This window comes from Equus quagga, chromosome 17, assembly GCF_021613505.1.
Source record: "Equus quagga isolate Etosha38 chromosome 17, UCLA_HA_Equagga_1.0, whole genome shotgun sequence".
NCBI classification, from domain to species: domain Eukaryota; kingdom Metazoa; phylum Chordata; class Mammalia; order Perissodactyla; family Equidae; genus Equus; species Equus quagga.
The window spans coordinates 10,981,719-10,999,336 of NC_060283.1; the positions used below are offsets into that span (position 1 = coordinate 10,981,719).

At 48.2% G+C, this 17,618-nt stretch overlaps 1 protein-coding gene across 1 annotated transcript; it reads right to left on the minus strand.

Annotated features, from left to right (window-relative positions):
• Window positions 1–852: 852 nt before the first annotated feature.
• LOC124229208 (pepsin II-4-like) lies at window positions 853–10,188 on the minus strand. The gene is made up of 9 exons (XM_046644307.1): window positions 10,133–10,188; window positions 9,511–9,670; window positions 7,382–7,499; window positions 6,381–6,499; window positions 5,466–5,665; window positions 3,536–3,652; window positions 2,256–2,400; window positions 2,064–2,162; window positions 853–1,002 (listed from the first exon to the last, which is right to left on the minus strand). Exons 1-9 carry the CDS (start codon window positions 10,186–10,188, stop codon window positions 853–855), a joined length of 1,164 nt encoding a protein of 387 aa, XP_046500263.1.
• Window positions 10,189–17,618: the final 7,430 nt, after the last annotated feature.

Below are 17,618 nucleotides of genomic sequence, written 5' to 3' on the forward strand. Positions count from 1 at the left end.
ATGCTTATTTTGAAACTCTACTTTCCATTGACCATTTTGCTACCAAATTCACTCTGAGGAACGCTGCTCTAAATAGTTCCTGTTTGCTAATGGGCACACTCAGCTCGTTCCTCACATCTCACAATGCTCAGGAAGTGGAGAACCATCCTCTCTAATTACTGATGGGGAAACGGGTCAGTTCAGTGTCTTGCACCAGAGCACTGAGGGGTCTCAGGTGTTACTCTGGATCAGCCAGGTAATGACAGAGAGCAGCCAGGTAGATTTTGGGGTGTCCGATTCTGTCACCTCCCTGGCCCACATCTTCCAGAAAATTCTGCCTGCCTGGCCTGCTTAGGAATGTCACCATCAGTGGCCACGTCCCCTGAATCTCTTTTGTTTTCTCATTTTCTCTTGTTGGCTTTGGGAGAAATGTGAAATGGACTCCCTGAACCAAGACCTTAGGGGCCGTATTCTATCAGGAGGCAACGTGCCTGGCATTTCTGGTCCACAGGTCTTCACATGATGCTCACAGTCAGACCTGCTGAGGAACATTTGTCTTGCTGGCTCTACTATGAAGTGTGTGCTGCAACTGTCTCTGTGTTTGGTGCTGTCCAAGTGGTCATTTTGCTCCCCCCATCCCCTGCTCTTGTGTTCTGACCCTGGTATGGGAAGAAGTAGCAATAAAGAGAAGCAACTCCACAAACGTGTTTCAGAAGATTATGCTTTTAGTCTACGTTATTGGTATGAGAGGGAACAGGGCCAGGATCCTACCTCCACAATCCCACAGGAAGAACCATCAGGAGAATTACACACATCTACAACGGGGAGAACTGAGGCCAGATCTTCCTGCGAAGTGGCCGGATAGACTCAGGCTTAGGCCACGGGAGCCAGGCCGACCTGGTTGTTGGCTCTGTCGAAGACGGTAAAGTACTGGCGGATGAAGACGTCACCCAGGATCCAGAGCTCTCCGCTGCTGGTGTCGAGGTCCACGCCCTCAAAGCCACTGATGCAGCTGTCATCCTCCTGGAGAAAAGGAGGATAAAACCGGAGATGTGACATAGACTCAGAGGTGACAGGCGCTGGGGATCAGGGTCAAGAATCATAGTCTGCTACAAGGTACGTGCAAGGAGGAGCTTCCTGGCTTGTGTGTGGGGCCTCAGCTCTTCTTAGCCTGGGGTCTGCCTGTGTGAGCTGATCACTGCACTTGGTTCTAGGGACCACTGGACATTGTCCTCTGTTTCTGGTGGATGCTTAAACCCTGGCGACAGCATCAGAGCTAAGACGTTTAGGGGAACTCAGCCTCTGGGAGGACTTTGGAAGCCCCAGTGACACAGCCTTTTCTCATTATTCTGATCCCTTCCGGTGGCGAGCTGTCAGTTCTTTTCATTCACTAGGTCACTGGCCCACAACATTGGCTGCATGTTAGAATCTCCTGGGGAGCTTTGCACCCACCCACACTGGTTGGGCCTGACCCCCTACTAATTAATCTGCATCATTGGGGGAGCGGCTGGGTGTCAGTACCACTTGCTGAATAGCACTGGGCAAAACGAGTTTTCCACCTGAAGTTATCATAGAAGGAAGGAGCTAGCCTGTAGCTCGTTTAACTTGTTTGTAAAGATTCGTCCCTTGGTAGAGACGGTGGGAGTGTCATAAGCCTTGACCCTGTGGAAATTAGGGTCACCATTTACCCAAATCTTTGTAGCATTGATGTGGTCAATATCACATGACTACCCTAACCACATGCTGAGCTTGGGGAAAGCCGTAGATCACATGAGGAAACTGAGGCTGAGAGGTTGCAATTGGCACAGAATCAATGAGCTGGTAATTGAGACCCAGAGTGTGGACTCAGGGGTCCAACTTGAAATCCTCTTCCCATGCCATCAGTGTTTGCCTCCCTTCTCCCATTTGGATGCTGTTTCCAAATTCTCATTCACACGTTTATTTTGAATGCTTTGTTTTCCCTGGCAGCTGTCCAGAGCAGATGTCAGCTTCAGCTTTTGGAAGTGCTCTTTTCTTAGTGAAAGAAGGAGGGTTGGCCACATTCTATGGGACACATGTAGGTGGGAGGCCCAGAGACCCCTTACCTTTAGGATGTAGGCACTAGGAGGCAGAGGGAACTCGACGCCATTCATGGTGAAGACTATGTCGGGCAGGCTGTCGATGGCTGAGCAGCTGATCACCTCCTAGGAAGAGTGAGGGTTGGAAGGGGTTGCCTTCCTTCTGCATGGCGGACCCACCACCTCGGTCTAGGACGGGGCAATCAAGGCTGGACTTACCTCACCGAGCAAGTCCTTTCTGGCTCCAATGTAGCTCTGGATATTGTCGATGCCAGAGGTTGGGCCAGCTAGCAGAGAGGTGCCAGTGTCAACAATGGCCTGGCAGCCCCCGCTGCAAGCGATGGACTCTCCGTTTATTGTGATGCTGGAAGTGAGATGCGTGTAAGGGTCCCAGGAGCCTCCAGGGGGTACATCTCCCCAAGAAGGAACCAAGTGACCTCAGAGGGTCCCTCCTCCCCATCCATTGGCCAATCCATAAAATTTCAGCTTCTCTCCTTCATGCTCTCATTCATTCATGCATTCATTTACTCAACAAATCTTTACTGAGTGACTACTCTGTGCTAGGCCTGAGATGAAATGCCAAACGAGGCAGCCTCACAGTTTCTGAGTGCAGGCAGCTCACACTCTAGCTGGAAAGATAAGTTATGACCAAGGAAGAGCCGCATAAATAGGGCACAGGACAGGGGAACAGAAAGAATCCAGGGTGAGGGTGGTGGTGGTGAGGAGCAACCAGGGTGGGCTTCCCGGGGAAGCAGACAGCCCAAGGTGGCCAAGGAGGTGAAGAGCTGGAAGGGGACGTCCAAGGCAGAGGGGAAGGCATGCAAGGAAGGATGGACATGGGAGGAGCAGGGGCGAGAGTGGGAGGAACTGATGAAGTTTTAGCATGGCTGGGGCAGACTTGAGCGGACTGAGTGTCCTGCTTTGCCCAGGACTGTCCCGGTTTTAGAACTGAAAGTCTTGAATGCCAGGAAATTGCTCACTCTTGGGCAAACCTGGAGTCACCCTAGCAGGTCCGCCGGGGGAGGAACAGCGAGGGAATGAGGCTGCATGGAGGAGGGGTAGCCCAGAAGGCGAAGTGGGGAATGAAGGTGCTGTAACAACTTCTCAGGCATTTTGCCATTTCTCTAGACTGAAAGTGACTTTTTTCCTGGAGTGGGAGGAGCGTGTGCTCGTTCTTAGTTCCCCTAAATGCCAAGATGTGTGGATTGGTGGGTCCCCACCTCTCCCCAGGGATGCTGGTGTCCCGTCTCCGTGAGCAGAAGGAAAGTGGCTGTCTCATCCTTGCAGAGCATCTGGGGTCCCAGGAAGCTCTCCTCCTCCAGGGAGGGGCCTTTCTTGGGGTCTCTCTGGGTTGGCCAACTCCCATCTTCTCCTCCTGGGGTGCATTTCCCTGACTGGTTGTTCTAGGGGGATTCTGGGAAGCTTATTTAAATAGGAGTTTATAAAGAAATGAGATCTGGGGCCCATGCCAGGACAGTGCCCATCCATGGAGATCCCACCTGTCCACGGCGATCTGCCAGTAACCCTCGGTGGTAACAGGGACCCAGTGCAGGCTTCCAGTGTAGTAGGAAGAATCGATGCCACCGAACATCACCACACTGCCACTCTCGTCATCGCTGTTGAAAGTGAGGGGAAAAGACAGGAATTCATTCATTCAGCTGAACATCTGCTGTGTGCATCCTAAGAGCTCCCCTTGACTGGGCTCTTGCCAGTGCCAGGAGCCGTGCTGAGTGTGGTGGACAGGGTATCTTTTAATCCTCACATCAACACCCAAACAGTGGACGCTATTATTCTTATTTCCACTAGGCAGTGAGGAATCTCGGGCTCATAGAAGTGAGGCGACATGCCCAAGGTCACACAGACTCGGGGTGCCAGAACCAAGATTAGAACCCAGGTCTTTCTGGTTCCAGAGTTGTGGTTCCACCACATCCTCACTCTTATTGATGTGGGGACCTCAAGAGAAGTGAATGTGGGACAGTGTTTGCTCTTAAGGACATGATAATATAGATGCCTGGTTCTCAGCCAGGGGCAGTTTTACCCCCAGGGGACATTTGCCAAGGTCTGGGGACATTTTTCGTTGTCATGATTGGGTTGGGGTAGGAAGTGCCACTGGTGTCTAGTACGTAGAGGCCATGCAGTCTGCTCAACATCCTACAATGCACAGGACAGCCTCCCACAGTAAGGCATTGTGTGTCCAAAATGTCCATAGTGCTGAGATTGAGAAACCATGATCTAATTGGGGAGAGAAGATGGCCCCAAGAAGTCTCTAAGTCCTATAAAGACAGAGGATGTTTAGGAGCCAACTTGAATATTAAGTGGCCAGGAAGAGAAATAGGCCCTCTTTTCATAAATTACTTCTGTTGGAAGTTTCCTCCTCATTACCAAAATATTCATTTTCTGAATCTCTGAAGTTTCAGGTTTGATAGGGAAGCAAATGTTTGTGACGATAAGAAATTAATCACCAAAGAACAGGCCAGAGAATGATAGTCCCCACTCACCTCCCCCCCACATCAACTTTCCTGTAAACATCTGATGGTAAGTACAACGTGACACAACGAGTTTACAGTAGAAGACTGAACAGCTAAAGAAACATATCAACAGTGACAATGGCTTCAAAAGAGAAGGACGAGGTGGCTGGCCCCGTGGCCGAGTGGTTAAGTTCACATGCTCCGCTGCAGGCGGCCCAGTGTTTCGTTGGTTCGAGTCCTGGGCACGGACATGGCACTGCTCATCAAACCACACTGAGGCAGCGTCCCACATGCCACCACTAGAAGGACCCACAACGAAGAATATACAACTGTGTACTGGGGGGCTTTGGGGAGAAAAAAGGAAAAAAGTAAAATCTTTAAAAAAAAAAAAGAGAAGGATGAGAGCCTCAGAGAAAAGCTGAGAGTCTCGGGAAACTGACGACACCCTCAGATATTCCTGTATAACCTCGACTCAACCAATACCAAACTGGTATATTCTTTACCCATTCTTAGGATTAACTCATAGTCACAACTGGAACCTAGATTTTTTTAACGAATGACATAAACTTGCTTTCTTTGTTTGGATGTTTCATTGTTTAAGATATAAGTCCCCGTCAAATATTCTATTCATTGCTATGGAAGTTTGGGCTCTGTCTATATTGTACTCATTTTAAATGGTGGTCTTTTGGGGCCAACGATAAGGGGACTAGGGTTCGAAAGCAAACGGCTAATGACATCTGAGTTGTATAAGTCAAGGTGACAAAGACTCACTCTGGTAAAACAAGGTGAATGAACACAGTTCATCAGAGAGAGATTTGGCCCAATTCTCTCCCAAACTACACCTCTCAAGCCTTATACACTGACCTTTCAAATCCCTTGCTGGCTGAGACCCTCTTTCCCCACCCAGCACTGTATAGCCCTCCTCTGGGCCAGGCGACTGTGACCTCCCTGCCCGACTTACGAGCTCAGGTAGACAGAGAAGAGGTCTTGGGAAACCAGACCCTGGTCCCATATGTTGTCAAAGACGGGTGTGGCCCCAGAGGCGGAGATGCTGGGGTAGCCGAGACCCAGGATGCCATCAAAGGGAGCCAAGAAAAGGAAGAAGCCAGGTTCCTTCTCGCTCAGGCCGAAGATCTGGTTGGTGTCCTCGATGCCTCCGACCTGAGTAGGGGGAACCAAGATGTTCACAACCAGCTTGTGTTGAGTGAGCCCTGCGGGACAACAGCCCTGGGCACAGAGTATCCCTGGTTCATCTCATGTAGGATTTGGCTTCTGGGGTATCAGGCTGGAAGAAGGGGAGAGGGATGGTCTCTGGGAATGTTTGTTATTCTGCTGGATTAACCATTGCAGCTGATCTCCAGATGGCCACAGTCTGCAAGTTGGTGTGACAATTTGCTGCAGAACAGCCGGGCCCTGTGTGTTCCTGTTTCTGATGATTGGATGCAAATCAGACCCCAGGCAAATCAGAGCCCTTGACCCCTGCCACACCCTGGAACTGGGGGACGAAAGTGGAGATTCTGTGACTTGATGGGGGCTGCAGGTGAAGGGAAGAGAAAGAGGAGGAGGCGCTAAAAGAGAAATAGGCCTTTCCGGACCTTCTCCCCCCAGCTCCATAGCACTCAGCTTGGGTGGGGCTGAGGTTGGCTGATGGCACCAAGGCATCCCACCCTTTACCCACTACTGCCCCACTTAGAAATGTCTGTGACATCTCTGCCACTTCTGCATCCCTCTCCCCCAAATCAGGTTACTTTGGTGATCACTGAGACCTGTATTGCCTGAATGAGCTCATTATGGGGGGTACACTTTGACTCCCACAGTCCCCAGAAGCTGGCCCCAGGAATGGGCAGAAGGAGGTGGTGAGTCAGCAGGTGCTCACCCTGACAGTGTCGTATCCGAGGATCCCTGTCATGCTGCCGGTGCCGTAGGTGATGGAGATCGACTCGCTGGTGGCCTGGTAGGTGGAGGACTTCTCAGGGTTGAAGCGCTTGTGGTCATCTGTGATGGTAAGAAGTGACATCGTCAACCTCCGAAACTCAAGCAAGAATCATGGCTGGAGATGTCTTTCTAGGGTGGGCTGCCTTGGTTCTGGGTGGGGCTTTGGAGGAGAATGGTGCCCTTTTCCCCAGATGTTGGAGCCCAAGCATCTGCATGTTCCATTCCTGCCTGGTTGGACCAAGAGGGACCATCTGCCTGAAGGAAGGTCCCCAGCCAATCCCACTGTCCTCCCAAGTTCCCCAGGCAAACACTGAGCAGAGCAGGCCCATGGCTGCCCATGGCGATGAGACCCTGCACAGGGCACTGTAAACAGCCCATGACACAGCTACACTGTCACGGTCACAGCCTTACAATGTTACAGTTCAGGTTATGAAGGGGAGCATTCCAGGGGCTCCTCCTCTGAATCAAAAGTCAGGTGAAAATGCTGGAAGAGGAGGGAGCTGGAAACGCTGTCCATGACTCCCAATGACAAACTCTTCCTTAGCAAACCAATGATTTTTTGAATAAGCGAGATCATAGCTAAGCTCAGTCATTCTTTTGAGTCACTTTCTCATGTCAAGCTCTTGTCCCAGATGGCTATCTCTTAGCCCTTTAACTCCATCTCCCTTTGGTCCCCCCTTGCTCCCCTTGGCTGTGGTTGTTCAGGAGACCTGCTCCCTGCCATTGGACTGAACGCCTTGGGGGCAGGGACCATGTGTGATTCACCCTCTGTCCCCAGGGCTCCTAAGCCCTTGCTGGGCACACGGGTGCTTGGGAAATGCCTGTTGAGAGAATCCCAGAGGGACTCCAGCAGGCTTGAAATTGGACCTATTTGAAGCCCCTGAGTGTTCAGGGCTCCCAGGTCAGTGGGCACTGGGGTCCCGGGCAGGACCAGGCACTCACAGCAGGCAAGACTGGAGCAGTAGGTCGAGGGTACCCACAGGTTGGAGGAGCCGGTGTCAAAGATGACAGTGAACTCCTGAGGGGGAGTTCCGATGCTGATGGTGCCGAAGTACTCCTCCTGTGGGGCGGGGACAGCACAGGTCACTCCTCATCCTGGGACTCCCCCAGGGAGCAGGGCCTCGTGGGGCTTCCCCTCAGCTCCCCACCCTCACTGCTCTCCCTGCCTTCCTCTCCCTGTCCAATGCATCCATCCTTCGAGGCCCAGCCTGGCCTCCCCTCCTCCATGATGTCTTGCCTGATTGCATCCTTGTTTCCCTCTGACTGTCTCTTCTAAGCACCATCAACAGCTAATAAGAATCTGTTGTCCCCTCTTCAGCTCTCCTCCTGAGTGTCTTAGTCATCCCATCCTAGAGGACACACCATCTCAGAGGACAGTAGGTAACCTTATAGCAGCCAGCAGAGTAAATGCTCAAAGGCTCATTCAGTAAATTGCTGATTGGGAGATGAAGTCACCTAAAGATGGAAACCCCTGGATGTATCCTGTGCCTAAATCGAGGTGTGTACAGCGGGTTTTGGGAAAGGGCGTTGTCAGGATTTTTATTCTTAGTGGCAGCACTGTCTCCCTTGCCAGAAGTTCTAGCCATACTGGTCTGGCTCTTCTTTGATGATGACAAGCTTGTTCCCATCTCAGGGCCTTTGCACTTGCTATTCCTGTGCTAGGAAAATGTTTCTTCTGCATCTTTTCTTGATCTGCTCCTTCTCAAACATTCAGAGCTCTAGTCAAAGATCACCTCTACCAAGAGGCCCTCCCTGACCACTTCATCGAATTTCCTCCATTCTTCTTCTTCCTGTTACCCTATTTAATTAAGTTTCCTTTTCATCACTTTTCATTACATGGCGTTATCTTGCATACTTATTTATTTGTGTCTTATTTGCCTTCTCCTCTAGAATAAAAGCTCCAGGAACTTTGTTTCTTCATCACTGTTTCCTCAGCTCCGTGCACAGAGCCTCTGGCATGTAGGAGATGCTTCATAGGTATTTGTTAAGTGAATAAATGGACTGACTTTACTAAGCTCTTACCAAGAGCCAGGCCCTGTCCTAAGCCTCCAAAAAAACGTTATTGCACTAATTACTCGCAACAACCCTCTGATGGTAGATATTCGTGGTCCTGCTTGACAGACAAGGAAACTGAGGCTCGCTCTGAGAGTTGAAATGACTTGCCGAAGGTCACGTGGCTTGGAACCATTAAAGAACAGATTTGCACTAGGTCAGGCAGATTTCACAGGCTAAGCTCTTAACAACAGGCGACGTTGCTTCCTATCATTGGCTCTGTGCCATCACACAGGGGACACACAATATCTACCGAAGGGCAGGGCATTGCCATTGGTCCCAAGTGTAACAGTGAGTCATCTTCCTGAAACTCCATACTGATCCTGTCAACCCCCCTGGTTAAGATGATTCAGTGACAATGAGGACAAAGACCCTCATCAGAGACTCTAATCTGGCTCCACCCACCAACCCCACAGTCCTCACTCTGCACCTCCTTTCCTCCCTCTCTGCTCTCCCTGAACGCTGGCCTCCTTTCCTCAAATGCACTCTGCTCCCTGCTGTCCCAGGGTCTGGCACAAGCCGTTCTGCTCTCTGAGACTCTTTCCTGTCCTCTCCAACCCCCACTTCTCCTCCTTTGACCCTGCGGGTTGTCCCTGTCTGCCATCTACGTCCCTCTCACATTGTTATCTATACTGCATAGCCCTCGGTCTGTCTGTACTTTTCATTGTTGGTGAGGCTCAATGATGATTGTCTCTGTCTACTAGACTGTGAGCCCCATGAGGGCAGGGGCTGTGCCTGGTTTTGTTCCCTGCTGCTTCCCCGGGTGAAGCACAGTGCCTGGCACATAAGGAGGTGCTCTGCATATATAAACCCTGAATGAATCAATGAATGAGAGCAGCATCTCTGACTGTGAGTCTTCCTGCCTTTCCTGTGCCTCTGAGATCCAGGGAGCAGACCCCTGGGTTACTTCCTGGGGGCTCAGAGCCCTGGTTCATCCTCCAAGAATCCTTGGGACCCCTCTCTCCTCTGGGCAAAGTCCTTAGTGCTGCCCCCACCACCCTGCCTGCCCATGCACTCACATCCAGGTAGTTCTCCAGGGGCTCTGAGTCCACCAAGGTGGCGGCCTCCTTGGGGAAGAACTTGCTGGCTGGGTTGGGGGTATGCTTCTTCAAGAAGTCCTCCAGCAGGCCATGCTCGATCAGGTTCTGCCTCAAGGACTTCTTTCTGACAAGCGGAACCCTGTGGCAGAGCATGTGCAAGCAGGATGGTTTGGAGGAGGAAGTGTAATTGGGGAAGAAGTCCCCTTATGGGGTGCTGTGGAAGGCCCCGAAGGTAAAGGAAGCTGGTCCAAGAGAGGAAGAAGGAAGGAAGTCATTAGGGAAGACTCTCCCATTTTTTCTACCCTATTGCAAAGAGTTTCAGTGGTTGCCTGAAGTTGCCTGGCCCAGTGGTGGAGCTGGGAACCAAAGCTGGACTGGACTTGAGGGCCAGGGCTGTTCATCAAATCGGCAGTGCAGCCTCCACAAAACGACAGAGAGAGACTGGAAAGGAGACTCAAGATGGTGGAAGAGAGTGAGGAGTTGTATGAAAGAAGAAGGTAAGAAGAAAAACTTAGGAAGGAAAGGAAGACAGCGTGACAGGCAGTGAAGGGAAGCAGCCCCTTGGAAGCTGTTCTTCGTGCCACGTGTCCCCCAGACTCACTTGTAGATAAGGCACTCAGAGAGCGCCACCAAGCTGAGCAGCAGCAGCCACTTCATGGTTCTTCCTGGGTCCCAAGTCTCCAGAGAAGGGAAGACGGGTGGAAGGTGTGCAGCAGAGGCAGGAGCTGCTCCTTATATACAGCACAAGTCCTGGGGAACCTGCCTTATCAGCCTCCAAGTGTCACCCATTATCCTAACTCCAAACAGAAAGGTTACCGATAAGATTGTCTGCATTCCTGCGCCATGTTCTGAGAAGTTTCCAGTTGGGCAGCTTTCCATGGTAACCACATCTCACGATTAGGATGCACCTGCAGAGAATGAGTAATGGAGGGGTGGCTTATTTCTCATATGACAAACACGGCCTGGGTTAAGACTTGACAAGCAGAATAGTTGACAAAGTTGGTCTAACGTGCACTTAACACAGAACAGGTGTCAAAGGAGCTCAGTGTACCCCGATTTGTCCTGGTGGGACAGATGCTGGGGTTCTTGGAGAGCAGCTCCCCACTTACCAATGGCCTATGTTCCTTTACCAGCTAACCCAGAGGACATTCAAGGGTCTGTGGTTTTGGACTCTGGATGCATTTCCCCACAGAAACGTCATTTTGTGGGACGTTGGGTGTGTAACTAGCCTATAGGACTTATTATGCTCTTGCATAACATTGTGCTCTTGGCAATTGGGCCGAGTCTTGGGACAGTGCTGCATGCGGTAGAGAGGAAGAGTAGGGAATGAAGCAAGTAGAAGAAGGCTCCTTCCTTTCCTGGAGGAAGCACACTTGAAAGAGGCCAGTTTTGTCTTTGGAATCTGTGCTCCTTACTTTCTGCACCCCTTCTCTTCCTACTGCTCCTCTCCCATGCTCTCAGGTGGCTGGAAGCCTCCACCTTTGAGACCCCAGCTGGGTCTGACTCTCCCAGGAGCCCCACATTTAAAACTTGGCTGGATCAGCTGCAATGGAGCAAAGCAATTGGGGCAAATTCACACGAGTGGGTGAATGACTTAGAAAGGTTGTCTTCTTGAAAGAAGATGCTTAGCAAGCCAATGGATTCTCTACTTACGGAGTACATTCAGTGAAGAAAGTGGATTTAAAACTGATTGAGGAATTGTGGAGGTGGGGGATCGGTGGGAGGGAGGTCACCAGGAGGTAGCCAGCCATATCTGCAGGTCTTGCTCTGATATCAGATTCCCCGGGCCATCCCTCGCTTTTCCAACATCAGGTGACACAGATTCTATAAAAGCTCCAAGTTTCCCCTGGTGCTCTGGCTGAGCATGGAGTGGTGGGCAGTGTGGATCAAGTTCAGGACCAGTGGTGGTCAGTACAAAGCACATTTGTATTTCAAACTCACCTGATAAACATCTTTTTGCCCCAAACCTGGATCTTGCTCTGTATTTTCCACCTGCACGTCTTTTGGTGCCTGCTTCCTCTCCTCTTTTTTTCCCTTTCCCTTGAGCATTTCTCCTTGATCTACCCTCTCAGGTTTGGGTTGATCTCAACTCCTCTGTGGATGAGCTGATGGTCCTGAAAACATCTGCTTAAATCCTGGGAGCACTAGATTGAGACCCTGTCTCCAGGCCACCACTGCGTGGGAGGTAAGGAGGGGCATATGCTGGGGGGGTCCTCAGGTCTTCAAAGGTCATTAGTGTCTTGTGCTGGGAATGGGTACATGAGGGCTTATCATTATTCTGTTGAGTGGTGGGAGTGATGAAGTTGGAAGGTGAAGCAAAGCCCTGAGGAGCCGAGTGAGGACTGTGAACATTTCTCAGGGCCCCTGGATGCTGAGCCCTCTAGACAGGCTCTTTGATGTCATCCTAGCTGTGACGGTGTGGTGGCCAGAGCCAATCTAGGAGGGGTAGATAGTGTCCACGCTTCCCAGTGCATCCTGGAGCTGGCTTGCAGGGCTTGGAACCCAAGGATGGGTATCAATTTTGCACACAGCTTGTCTGTGGGATCCATATAGGAATTTTGAACAGAGGAGAAATATGTTTGGGAAGCAGAAGGAAGACTCTTCAGGCAGGAACCTGCAGGACCCATTTGCCCATTCATTCAACATGTTTCTATTATGCTCCTGCTACCTGTTGGGTAGTAGCCATGCTCTGGTTGCTGGGAGCACATCCATGAGCAAGATGGACACAGGTCATGCCTTCAAGGAGCTTGTGGGCAGCTCAAGAGAGGGCTGAGAGGGGAGGTCTCTTTATATAAATCTCAGATAGGGGTTTGTATCTCACTAATGGGAAGCTCGAGGATTGGTGAAGATACTTGTCTTCCCACACTGGAAATTTTAACACATTCAGGGAGGCTGACATGCTTGGTGACACAATTCCAGGCTTTTGTCAGACTCTACAAAGGCCACAATTATCCTTGTGTACTGATATTGATGTCCTTCATAATCTCGTCCCCTTGAATGTGTTCAGAAGCTGTGACTTGCTTCTAACCATTAGCATATGGCCAAGCAGATGCGATGTCACTTTCTTTTTTTTTTTGAGTTTATAGTAGTTTACATCAATGTGAGATCTCTGTTGTACCTTATTTCTTGTCTGTCACCACATAAGTGCTCCCCTTCACCCCCTGGCCACCCCCTGCAACTCCCCTTCCCCTGGTAACCACTGAACTCTTTTCTTTGTCCACTGCTTGTTTATATTCCACATATGAGTGAAACCATCTGGTGCTTGTCTTTCTCAGTCTGGCTTATTTCTCTAAGCATAATTCCCTCCAGGTCTTTCCATGTTACTGCAAATGGGATGGATTTGCCTTTTTTATGGCTGAGTAGTATTCCATTGTATACATATATACCACACCTTCTTTATCCAATCACTAGTCAATGGGCACTTGGGTTGCTTCCATGTCTCGGCTATTATGAATAGTGCTGCAATGAACATAGGTGTGCACATGTAACTTTGGATTGTTGATTTCAAATGGTTTGTGTAGATACCCAGTAGTGGGATAGCTGGGTCACATTGTAGTTCTATTTCTAGTTTTTTGAAGAATCTCCATGATGTTTTCCATTGCGGTTGCACTGGGATGTCACTTTTGTGATTACATTACATGAGATTGTCATTTCTATCTTAACAGCTGACTCTGTATGCACTATCTCTCTTGATGGCTCTGATGAAGCAAACGACCCCATGGAGAGGCCCACACTGAAAGGAACAGAGAGTGGCCTCCAGCCCACAGCAAGCAAGGAACTGAGGCTCCCAGTGTGACATTCTGCAAAGAACTGAATCCTGCCAACAACCACATGAGCTTGGAAGCAGACCCTCCTCCAGTCAAGCCTCAGATGAGACCACATCCCTGGCTGATGCCTTGACTGCAGCCTTGTCAGAGGTCCTGAAACAGAGGACACAGCCAAACTGGAATCCTGACCCACAAAAACTGCTAGACAAGATATGTGAGTTGTTTTAAATTGCTAAATTTGTGTTATTTTGTCACCAGCAGTAGAAAACTAGTACAGGGCTAGAAACCTCTGGAAAACTCCACAAAGATCCACCTGGATGGCTCCTGCTCTTCTCTGTTTGGGGTCCATTTCAATGCCCTTGAAGGCAGCTTTCTGCTCAGGCCACGTGAGTGATGTGAGAAGGAGGGCGTTGACATCATTGCTCTGCTTCTCTGCAAACCTCCATCCACACAACAAGGATTGCATTTCCTTGGCTCTTCATGTTTTCTGAGTGCTTTGAGATATATGATCTCTTAAAAAAGTATTATTCCTGCATTATCCCCATTGACACATTTCAGAAGAGTCAAGAGATCAATTCAGGCTCTCTTAACTCCATAGTGACATGGGAGGGACTAGAAACTGGGTCCCAGGAGGCTCTGGCCTTGAGATGTTCTTGCTCCAGGCCAGGTTCTGTTCTCGCGGATGACCACCTGGTTTCTGTCTGTTGGTTGGAATGTGAGGTGGACATTTCATGATGGCCACAGCTTCCATCCCTGGAGGACCCAGAGAAGCCATTCTACCCTGTCCCCAGAAGACCTCTTGGGAGGCAAAGTGGTGTCTTGACTCCAGGGCCACGTGTTCTCCATGAGGTCTGATCCTCAGCCAGGGCTGACCTGTGGCTGCCAGCAGGGAAGCCACGCAATCTCATTGTGCTGGACTGGCCTGGCAGAAAGATTTGATAAGATGGTTTACTTTGCCATTAGCCTTGCCTGGTACCAGGCTTAGAGGGGTGCTGAGAGCTGCATCACTAATGCGAGACACCCTCTGCCAAGAGCACAGGTGTTCAGAAATCTTCCATGAACATGTCAAACCAAGCAATGGAATGAAGCCTAAAGAACCCAATCATGGCAAGATCGAGATAGAACACTGAAGCATGGTAAGTGTTCTCAAGCTGGTCTGATGGACCTTGGGACGGCCTCTGGGTCCTGGAGTTTCACCACTAGCTTCTTCCACTTTGCTCTTCTCCTCAGAAACATAGAACTCGTGGAGGATTGGATGTGAGAAACCCAGGCTCAGAGAGTGAACGTGGCTTGCTCATGGTCACACAGCCACCACATGGAGAGCCCACACCCGTGCCTGGGCTTTCTGACCTTCCTCAGTGCTCCTTATGCCACACCATGATGGGCCGTCAGACAAGAGTGTGTGCTGTTCCTTTTTCTTCCTCATTACCTCCTTCCTTAATCTCTTCCTCTGCTTTCTTCCGTTTTTAAAAATTAAAGTTTAGGAACTGAATCAACTTTCCAGAAGAGTGATCGTTCATATGTATTGAGTACTTGTGTGTGTCAGGGAACAACATATATTTTCTTTCTTTTTTATTGAGGCATAATTGACATATAATATTGTATTAGTTTCAGGTGTACTACATAATGATTCTGTATTTGTATATATTGCAAAATGATCACCACAGAAAGTCTAGTTAACATCTGTCACCATACATCATTACACAATCTATTTTTCTTTTTTTAAATTATTTTATGGAGGTCATAATGGTTTACAACCTTGTAAACTTTTACGTGTACATTATTATTTATCAGTCTGTATAGACTGCATCGTGCTCACCACCAAAAGTTAATTTTTATCTGTCACCAGATATATGTGGCCCTATACCCCTTTCATGACCCCCAACCTTCTTCCCCTCTGGTAATCACTAATCTGTTCTCTTTGTTAGTGTGTTTGTTTATTTTCCACAAATGACTGAAATCATGCGGTGTTTGTCTTTCTCTGTCTGGCTTATTTGGCTTAACATAATACCCTTAAGGTCCAGCCATGCGGTTGTGAAGGCTACGATTTTGTCTCTTTTTATGGCAGAGTAGTATTCTATTATATATATACCACACCTTCTTTATCTATTCATCCATTGATGGGCACTTGAGTTGATTCCACATCTTGACCTTTGTGAATAATGCTGCAGGGAACACAGCGGTGCATGAGTCTCTTTGAGTTGTTGATTTCAAGTTCTTTGGTTAGATACCCTGTAGCAGGATAGCTGTACTGTATGGTATTTCTATTTTTAAGTTTTTGAGAAATCTGCATGATGTTTTCCACAGTGGCTCCACCAGTTTGCATTCCCACCAGCAGTGTAAGAGGGTTCCTTTTTCTCCACTCCCTCTCCAACATTTCTTATTTTTTGTCTTGGTAATTCTAGCCATTCTAATGGGTTTAAGGTGCTATCTCGTTGCACTTTGATTTGCATTTCCCTGATGATTAGTGATGTTGAACATCTTTCCATGTGACTGTTGGCCATCTGTATATCTTCTTTGGAAAAATGTCTGTTCATATCCTCTGCCCATTTTTTGATCAAGTTCTTTGGGGCTCTTTGTTGTTGAGTTGTATGAGTTATTTTGGAGAATAACCCCTCATTGGATATATGATTTGAAAATATTTTCTCCCAGTTGTAGGGTGTCTGTTCCTTTTGTTCATGGTTTCTTTTGCCCTGCAGGAGCCTTTTAGTCTGATGTAGTCCCATTTGTTTACTTTTTCTTTTTTTCCCATGCCTGAGTAGATGTAGTATTCGAAAAGATGCTAAGACCAATGTTGAAGAGTGTACTGCCTATATGTTCTTCAAGGAGTTTAGGGTTTCTGGTCTTACCTTCAAGTCTTTGATCCGTTTTGAGGTAATTTTTGTGAATGGTGTAGGATAATGGTCTACTTCCACTCTTTTGCATGTGACTGTCCAGTTCTTCCAATGGCACCTATTGAAGGGACTTTGCTTTCTCCTTTGTATGTTCTTGGCTCTGTTGTCACAGGTTAGCTGTCCTAGATGTGTGGTTTTATTTCTGGGCTTTATTCTAGTCCATTGATCTGTGTGTCTGTTTTTGTGCCAGTACCATGCTGTTTTGATTACTATCGCTTTGTAGTGTATTTTGAAGTCAGGAAGTGTGATGTCTCCAGCTTTGTTCTTTTTTCTCAGGATTGCTTTGGCTATTTTGGGTCTTTTGTTGTTTCACATAAATTTCAGGATTCCCATTCTATTTCCATGAAGAATGTCATTGGAATTCTGATTGGAATTGCATTGAATCTGTAGATTGCTTTAGGTAATATGGACATTTTAACTGTATTCACTCTTCCAATCCATGTACATGGAATATCTTTCCATTTCTTTATGTCGTCTTCAATTTCTTTGAATAAAGTCTTATAGTTGTTAGTGTATATGTCTGTCACCTCCTTGGTTAAGTTTATTCCTAGATATTTTATTCTTTTTTTTGCAATTGAGTTCTTTTTCTGCTATTGGAGTTATTGGAATTCAGAAATGCAATTGATTTTTCTAAGTTGATTTTGTACCCTGCAACTCTGCTGTGGGTGTTCATTATTTCTCATAGTTGTCTAATGGATTCTTTAGGGTTTTTTATATAAAGAATCACATCATCAGCAAACAGAGAGAGATTCACTTCTTCCTTTCCTATTTGGATATCTATTTTCTTTTAATCTGATTTTTAAAAAACACTTATTTCCTTTTTCTCCCCAAAGCCCCCTGGTACGTAGTTGTATATTTTTAGTTGAGGGTCCTTCTAGTTGTGGCATATGGGACGCTGCCTCAGCGTGGCTTGATGAGCAGTGCCATGTCCGCGCCCAGGATCCGAACTGGTGAAAACCTGGGATGCTGATGTGGAGCACATGAACTCAACCACTCGGCCATGGGGCTGGCCCCCTATTTGGATATAATTTTCTTGCCTAATTGCTCTGGTCAAAACCTCCAGTACAACGTTGAATAACAGTGGCAAGTGGGCACCCTTGTCTTGTTCCTCTCCTGAGGGGATGGCGTTCATTTTTTTTACCACTGAGTATGATGTTGGCTGTGTTTTTGTCATATACGGCCTTTATTATGTTGAGGTACTTTCCTTCTACACCCATTTCCTTGAGAGAGTTTATCATAAAAGCATGTTGAATCTTGTCAAATTCTTTCTCTCCATCTATTGAGATGATTATATGATTTGATCACTCATTTGTTAATGTGGTATATCACGTTGATTGATTTGTGGATGTTGAATCATCCTCACCTCCCTGGTATAAATCCCACTTGATCATGGTATATGATCCTTTTAATGTATTGCTGTATTCAG